The sequence below is a fragment of the Xyrauchen texanus genome, chromosome 45, assembly GCF_025860055.1.
Source record: "Xyrauchen texanus isolate HMW12.3.18 chromosome 45, RBS_HiC_50CHRs, whole genome shotgun sequence".
NCBI lineage: Eukaryota > Metazoa > Chordata > Actinopteri > Cypriniformes > Catostomidae > Xyrauchen > Xyrauchen texanus.
The window spans coordinates 11,567,403-11,576,056 of NC_068320.1; the positions used below are offsets into that span (position 1 = coordinate 11,567,403).

The window sequence follows — 8,654 nt, forward strand, 5'->3', positions numbered from 1 at the left end:
ATTGTGTTTCATTTTCAAGTATTTTTAAGTGATGTTGTGCAATTGTTATCTAGAAAAGGAAAGTTTGTCAGGACAAACTTTGATGTTGGCTTGCCAAAATCCTTGCCCAAAAGTTGGGATGGTTCACAGAAAAATGAAAATTACCTCATCATTTTTCTCACACTCACTCCATCCTAGATGTGTATGACCAAATTCTTTCTAGCAAGTCAGTCCACTATCGTCCATCTTTGCTCTCGGGAGGCTATTCGGGAGGCTATTTCCAGTCATGCTAGTGCAGCTCCTATTTACTTGAATAGAGAGACCAAAATTAAAAAAAACGGTTGGTCAAGATTACATAAAATAACTTATATCAAATCAGAAATAAAATCTGACAACACAGTTATCACAAATTGTGATGCTTTACCTCATATTACACTTATAAAACACAATTTTCCTGGCTTGTATAGATAATACGCATACTTGTTCTATAATTGATTGCTAGGTGATGTTTGTATCTAAAAGCTGATTGGCTTTTTTACTGTAAGGAGGGACTTCCCTTCTACATCCGTTTACAGTTGGGGGCTCAGAGCTCCTTGGATGAGTGTTCCAATTTCTCCCATTCATTTTAAAAGAAGTGGTCCATCTATGCTAAATAATCTCTGGACGACTTTCTTCTGCTGAACACAAACAAAGGTTTTTAGAAGAAATACATTTCTCAGCTCTGTAGGTCCTCACATTGAAAGTGAATGGTGGCCAGAAGTTTGAAGATCTAAAAAGAAAATAAAGGCAGCATAAAAGTAATCCACATGACTCCAGTGGTTAAATCCATGTCTTACGATATGATAGGTGTGGGTGAGTCCTTTTTATTTCTAAATATTGATCTGTTTCTCACCCAAACCTATTATATCGCTTCTGAAGACATGGATTTAACCACTCTTATGGATTACATTTATGCTGCCTTTATGCTCTTTTTAGACCTTCAAATGTCTGCCCACCATTCACTTGCATTGTATGGACCTACAGAGCTGAGATATTTTTCTATAAGTCTTTGTTTGTGTCCAGCAGAAGAAAGAAAGTCATACACATCTGTGATGGCATGAAGGTGAGTAAATTATGCATGAGATAATTTTCATTTTTGAGTGAACTATCCCTTTAAATTATTTTAAAAGCAAATTTTAATTTTGACATTGGGATTTTAGGTGTTAAGTGTTCCTAAATCCATATTTGCAGAATAACAGTTTATTGGCTTTGTCAAGCAAACATTTTATATATATGTTTATCAATTTAGACAAAGGAATACAGGTATACATTTACTGTAATCAGCACTGGACCTCATCAGATGAATTGCAAGGTTATTCAAGGAGACCTTACATGCCCTTTCTCTGTGGTCAACAGGTCAATTCAGGATGTTCCATTCCACTCATAGAGGACGCCTCCTACCACAATGAGGCATACGTCGGCTATGAATTCCCAAGTTCCAATGGTTTGACTGGAAAATATGGACTGTACACTAAAAGAGATGAAATCCCCTCTCCACCAACCAGAGCATGCGGCTCTAGAGAGTCTGATAGCCCCATGCCCCTCCAAGTCATGCTACCCATCCTGGTGATTCCAGAAATAACATCAATAAACAACTCATCCTCTGTTTTGACCTATGAGAAAGCAGCTGAAACGTCAGTTTCTTTTAAGAATGAGGAAGGTCAAGAGATTTTGCCCAGAAAAGAGGAAGGGCAGATTTTGATCAGAGATAGTCAAATGGAGACAAGAGAGGATCCTTTCATGCCTGTCTTACAGCAGTCTACTTTCATCACTAAAGCAATGGTGATAGAAAATACTGCTGCAAATTCTGAGAAAGTTTCAGGTAATCACATCTGTTATCCAAATCCTTCTGTAGGGTCCAGAGAAAAATATATACTACAAGGCGTTGCAAATTATGGAGATGACAGTGATGATGATGGAAATCCATACAAGGACATGCTCTCTGTCATATACAGCAGCGTTGATGAAGACACACTGGATGACGAGCCTAATGAACTAAGGGACTATCACAAACATGGACAAAACCAGTTTACAATGGACCAAAAGAAGGAAACTGATTGGAAAGAGAAGATTCAATAAATCATTTGAACAATTGAAATCAAATGATGAACCCACAGAGCAGATGAATCTCAAATCTGACTCCTCAACCACAGGAATGTTAACTTTTGTGGATGATTCGATTGAATTTTAATATTTTAAACATGTTGCTATAATGAAAAAGCCAAATCCTTCTACATATAAAAATATGGAAAAGGATCCAAAAGGGAAATAGCAAAAAACTCATAGAAAAATGGTAGTGTAGATATTTACGCAAATTACATTTTATATTTCTCTTCTCTTCATGTTGGACTGGTCAAAGAATGCTATGTTTTTTGTGGACTGCACATGATCAGCCTTAATTAAGCACATGATCGAAGCTTGGGCAACTGCCATTAAGGAAAAATTGAAAAATGCTCTTGCTACAGTAAATTTGCATTGACATTTGAATATTGTATCCATCTCTTGTATTTTACAGTAGATTAAGATATTCAGATTGACATTTCTGTCAAAAATGTAAGTAGACGGAGTACATAATCTAAATAAATTTGTACTATGACTGGAATTTTCTGATTTAACTTGACATTGATTTAATGAACAATAAGACTCAAACAGATATGTTGTAGGTTTAAAGAGTCAAATGTTGCAGTGACCAAATATGCGGTTAACAAATGTACTGTAATTTTTCCTGACACAATGAATTGTAGCATTAGGAAAATAAATACTTATAGAGTAAAAAATGACAATAGAGTAATATCCATGTTTGACCTGCCCAAAAGGTAAAACTTGTAAAATATATTGCAATATGATTCAATTGTAGTTTGGTTGTAGGACATTCTGGTGCGTAGGGCTTTTGGAGATCTTATGATAGGTACAATGGCAATCTTAGTATCTCCACATAATCCTGGAGCTAATCTGAATGCTTTTGCTGGCTAAAGAAATCCCTGTATACTGTATATAACTGAACAACATTTTCTGACTGTAATGAAATGAAAGTGTTCTTTGCAATGATTTCAAAGATGTGAAATAGCCACACTATAAACGATCTCTTGTGTTTTATTTTTCTGTCTGTCAACATTACCCACGTTCCATGGGAATGAGGTAGCAACATCACAATCATAGTTGTGAAATGTCTCGGTTACTGTCGTAACCTCCATTCCCTGATGGAGGGAACGAGACGTTGTGTCGATGTAGTGACACTAGGGGTCGCTCTTGGAAGTCCCAAAACACCTCAGATCTTTGATATAAGGCCAATGAAAATTGGTGAGTGGAATTTGCATGCCACTCGCCGGGACATACGGGTATAAAAGAAGAAGGAATGCACACTCTCGTTCAGGTTTTGTGCTGAGGAGCCGAGCCAAGGTCCCGGCCATTTCAGTGGCTAATACAGCATCATGGCAAGAGGGAACTCGACGTTGTGTCAACGTTGTGTCGATGTAGTGACACTAGGGGACCCTATAGAAAAATGCCACAACAGCTGAACCGTGTTACGTGAACTGCCTATGCAGGTGCAAGCAAGCTGCTGCGTGTGTAATAGCATGTGCATCTGACTGCACGTAACCTCCCCCGATGCCCCAAATGACGTCATGTAGTTCCCCGCATCCCTAAAGGGGGGAAGCGACTTAACTAGTATGGGAGTAGGCCGTGCTAGCCATGGCCTTTTCTCTCTATGTTTTCTCTCCACAGAGTATTAGATTCGGCTGGGGCCATCTAATGCTATTATACGCATCGGGGAAGGTGTTCTTTTCCTTTCCTATTCTTTTATGGGGAAAAGACCCCGCAGAGACCACATCCTGCCCTAAAGGGGAGGTAACACGTGGCAATATGACATATAGGCTCACCAGCCACACGTGGAAGAGGAGCAGTGGTAGGTCCTGCCTCGAAGGGGAGGAGCTCTACAAACACAGCAACCGGGGGCAGAAAGAGCTCTGCCAAGTGAGATGCGGGTCTGCCAACAGGGAGACCATACCACGGAAAATATATCACAGGGGGTTACTGGAGTAATCGTCACCTCTGGAGCACTTATCCCAGTACAGTTCATATTAGACACCGTAGTGGGGCTGGCTGCGAATTCGTGAGCCACAGGTCTAGGGAGGAAGGACATACAGGGTCCACGAATTCGTTAACTCGACTGGGGGTAAAAGAGCACGTTTTGCCTCAGGGAGAGGAAAGGTGCAGCTGTTCCGTATTACCAAACTCTACCTGTTCGTACTTGAAAGAACATGGGACGAAACCGGCTCAGCCCGGAGATTGTAAAATTCTGTGAAGGTATTGGGTGTTGCCCAGCCTGCTGCTCTGCAGTTGTCTGCTATAGAGGTGTCATTGGCCAGTGCCCACAAGGATGCCACACTCCTTGAAGGGTGTGCTTGAACCCGCAAGGGCAAAGCAACGATAAGGCTGGGTCTGCCTCCTCCCGGGGCAGCACTTCCCGGCTCACCACCTGATCTACGTAAATTGGGATAATTTCTTTGATTACACATACTAAAATTCCCATATATTTTGCTATAGCTGTTAGGGTAAACTGGTTAATACAATAAAATCACTCTGGCATGTACTCAGCCAAGGGTACATTTTAAAATGAAGGTAGATTTATAAAGAATTATGAAGAGAATACTGGTTGTCCATTCCACACGTGCACATTACAAGTCTCTGAAGCCATATGAATTGTTTTCTTTCTAGAAAACTATCCTTAAAGAAATAGGTTCAATACAAGTTATGATCAAGCAAACGTATTTGTGGCGTAATACTGATTACCACAAAAATGAGTTCTTCCTTTTCTTTTTCGTTTCAGTGAGGCACTTACAATGGAGGTGAATGGGGTCAATCCGTAAACGTTCAAATACTCACTGTTTCAAAAGTATAGCCACAAGACATAAACAATATGTGTGTTAACATGAATTTAGTGTGATATATCACTTACTAACCTTTACTGAGTAAAGTTATAGCCATTTTATAAACTTTGTTGCCATGACGATGTTATGTCTACAAATCCTAAAACTACTGTAAAATGACGATTTAAAGAACTTTACAGCTCTAATAATACATGCGTTTAAACAGAAGAATTAATGTAAGTGCTTTTATAAAAATTATCAGCTTCACATTTCTGCCTTTAAACCCTCCAAAAATTGCCCCATTCACTTCCATTTTAAATTCCTCACTGTAATAATTTGTGATAATCAACTGTGATAATCAACATTATGCCACAGATGCTGCTTACTGACCTTAACTTCTATTGAACGTGGAATATTCCTTTAAGGATGCTGTTGGTAAAATGCTAATCTGGTTGAAATTTGTGGTATAGTATTTTTGGGTATGTACATCATGTTAGGAAAAGCTGACAACAATATGCTTCATGTTTCACCTTAAATGATCTGTGACACTCATTTACTTTGTGTCTGGGGTCATTCCTACTATGCAGTACATTTCTATGTCCCCATTGTGTATTATTATATCAGATAAAATATTACACTCATGGTGCATATGTAGTTTCTACAATGATTGTTAAAAAGACCAGAAACTAGCAAACAATAATAGGTGGCCATAAAAGATGTTCCAGAAAGCTGTGAATAACCATGAGAGATACCAAAAGATGTCTGCTGCCCTCATGTGACTGTGAGAGGAAACAAGCATTTTCCCCATTCTGCTACAGGTGGTAAGGTAATCATCTAACTTATTTTTAAGACATTTTTTACTTAAAAGATGTGCTTGCATTTCTTTAAAATAATTGCCATGTGCTTTGATATTTGTATATAAGGCAATGACATTCATACATTTATTAAGTGACCAAATACTTTTTGGGGCCACAGACAGACAGCTAAAATTTTAAATGCAGCAACATATGTTTTCTAGTTTATTTAATATTTTTCATATTTTCATGCAGTGGTTATAAAAATTGATGCACATGATTTTGATTAGTTGTCAACAACAATAGTAGCCAATTTAAACAAAAAATCATGCTTATCATCATGTCTCTAGATGGTGTGAATATTTGAACTTTTAACAAAGGTTTTATTTCTTTTTATTAAATATAACCTTAACAATATATATTTTTTAACTTCTAATAATATCTTGTTTTCAATTACAATATTAATCGTATTTGTAAAAAAAAAAAAAGCTTTGTCAAAAATCAGAGCAATATAACAACATTCCTTTTCTGTATCAAACAAAAGGACATTGTGTCTCCCTAATGAACACTTTAAACACAATGTCTAGGTTACTAATGTAACCCCCGTTCCTTGATGGAGGGAACGAGACGTTGTGTCTATTGTAGTGATACAAGGGGCTTCTTTCGGGAGCCTCGGATACCTCTGAATATGAAAAAGTCCAATGCCAAATTGGCGAACAGAATTTGCATGTCCCACCCCCCGAGAAAACAGGTATAAAAGGCAGGGATCGTGCATCTGTTCAGTAAGGTACTGCACTGAGGACCGAGAATAAGGTTCGGCCATCACAGCGGCTTGGTGTTGTTGCAAGGGGCACACAACGTCTCATTCCCTCCATCAGGGAACGGGAGTTACACTAGTAACCTAGACGTTCCCTTTCTTTCACTCACTCGACGTTGTGTTGATTGTAGTGACACAAGGGTTCCCTATTCAATAGCGCCACATACACTGAACTGTGTTATGTGATCTGCTGATACTGGTGCAGCAAGCTATAGCTTGCCAAAAAGTATGGGCATCAGACTGTACGTAACCCTCCCTGACGCCCCACTAAGATGTAATATTGTTTTCATTAGGTTCCCGGCATCCGACCAAAGATTCTTTTGGGGGGTGGGAACACACGACCTTGCAAGCATGGAATATCTCTCTATATGTTTCTCCTCATAGAGTGTTAGATACGGCTGGGGCCATTTAACGCTATAATGGGCGAGGCGTTCTTTTCCAACTCCTATTCTTTCAAGGGGAAAAGACCCCGCGGAGACCACATCCTGTCCATACTGGGGTGAGGTTAAATGCGGTGAATACGTCACATGGGCTTTCAGGCCCCATGTGGAAGAGGCATAGTGGTAGATCCTACCTAGCGAGGGAGGAGTTGCTACAGACACAGCGACCAGGGGGAAGAGGGGGCTGCCTGAGGGAGACGTGGGTCCACCTGCAGGGGGACCGTACCGCGGAAGATACACAGAGGGGGATTAATCTGTGATGGCCAAACCCTGTGGAGCACCTATTCCAGTACAGAGTAGTTAGTACCCGTAGTGTGTCTGGTCGGGAATTCCTTTGAATTCGCTGGCCAGAGGGCTAGGGAGGAAAGACATCCAGGGAGTGCGAGTTAGTTGACTCACCAGGGAGAAAAAGCACACGTGTTCACCTCAGTGGAAGGGAAATGCGCTAGCGCAAGTTGTACACCCGGTCAGTCGTCCAAAACCGACACAACCCGCAAATAGTAGAATCTCGCATAGGTATTGGGTGTTGCCCAGCCCTCTGCTCTACAGATGTCCACGAGAATGCCATACTATTTGTAGAGTGTGCAAAGGGGCGGGCACCGCCTGGGTCTGATGGCATCGACTACCCAGTGGGGAAGCCTCAGTTTGGAGATGGTGTTCCCTTTATGCTGTCCACCAAAGCAAAGAAAGTGCTGCTCAGAGAGTCCAAAGCTCTTTGTTGATTTTTGACAAAATTTTGGTTCAATTAGGTGTGCAAAGCACGCACGGAACACAGCAATGATAAGGCTGGGTCTGCCTCCTCCCGGGGCAGTGCTTTCAGGTTCACTACCTGGTCCCTGAAAGGTGTCGTAGGAACCTTGGACACATAGCCTGGTCTAGGTCAGGTGCAGGTCTCTGACCCTCTTGATGGAATCGAGCGCAATCAGGAGGGCTGTCTTCTGGGAGAGGGCACTTAGCTTGACTGATTCTAGAGGCTCGAAGGGGGTTCTCTGGAGGCTGCAAGGACCACGGAAAAATCCCATCAGGGGAACAGTGATGGCCTGGGATGGTTCAACCTCCGGGCGCCTCTTAGAAACCTGATAATCAGGTTGTGCTTTCCTAGGGACTTACCGTCCACCGCATCATGGTTGACCGCTATAGCGGCAACATATACCTTTAAGGTGGAGGGGGACAGCTGCCCCTCCAACTTTTCCTGTAGGAATGAAAGACCACCGGGAAGAACACCAATTTGCGAACAGGAGCCACTTTAGGGCCTAAAGCTTCCTGTTAGAGGGAACTCTGGCTTGGTTGATGGTGTCTACAACAGCTGGTGGTAGACCACTCAGGGTCCCAGTCCAGCCCCATGCTCACGGCAGCCCGGGCAAGCATATCGGAAAATCTGAGCATCAGTCTCGAACTGGGATGGCAAGCTCGAAAGCGTCAGATGCCGTGATGCTCTCCGATGCAGCGGCGATGTCATCATCCTGCTCCATGGCACCGACGGAGACATCAGACTAGCCATGAGGTGAACTGTTGGAAGAAGGAGCAACGCGGGGGGCGGCTGGAGTTGCGTTTCTTTTGGGAAAGCCGAGACCACAACTGTGCCATGGTCAGGTTCTCGCAATGAGTATATGAACCATCCACAAATACTGCCTCGGTGTGATCGCGACCCAGACAAACAAGGCAGTGCCTATCGCCGTCAGAAGCGGAGAGATATCTGCCGTTTCAAGAACAATGC

General features: G+C 41.8%; 1 protein-coding gene across 1 annotated transcript in view; it reads left to right on the forward strand.

Moving 5' to 3' along the window:
* Positions 1-2,899, forward strand: part of cdhr5-rs (cadherin-related family member 5, related sequence) — a 34,483-nt gene extending 31,584 nt beyond the window's left edge. Inside the window, exon 16 of the mRNA XM_052118695.1 lies at positions 1,375-2,899. Coding sequence (XP_051974655.1) covers positions 1,375-2,097 — 723 coding nt within the window. The 3' untranslated portion in view covers positions 2,098-2,899. The remainder of the gene's footprint in view (positions 1-1,374) is intronic.
* The last annotated feature ends 5,755 nt before the right edge of the window (positions 2,900-8,654 follow it).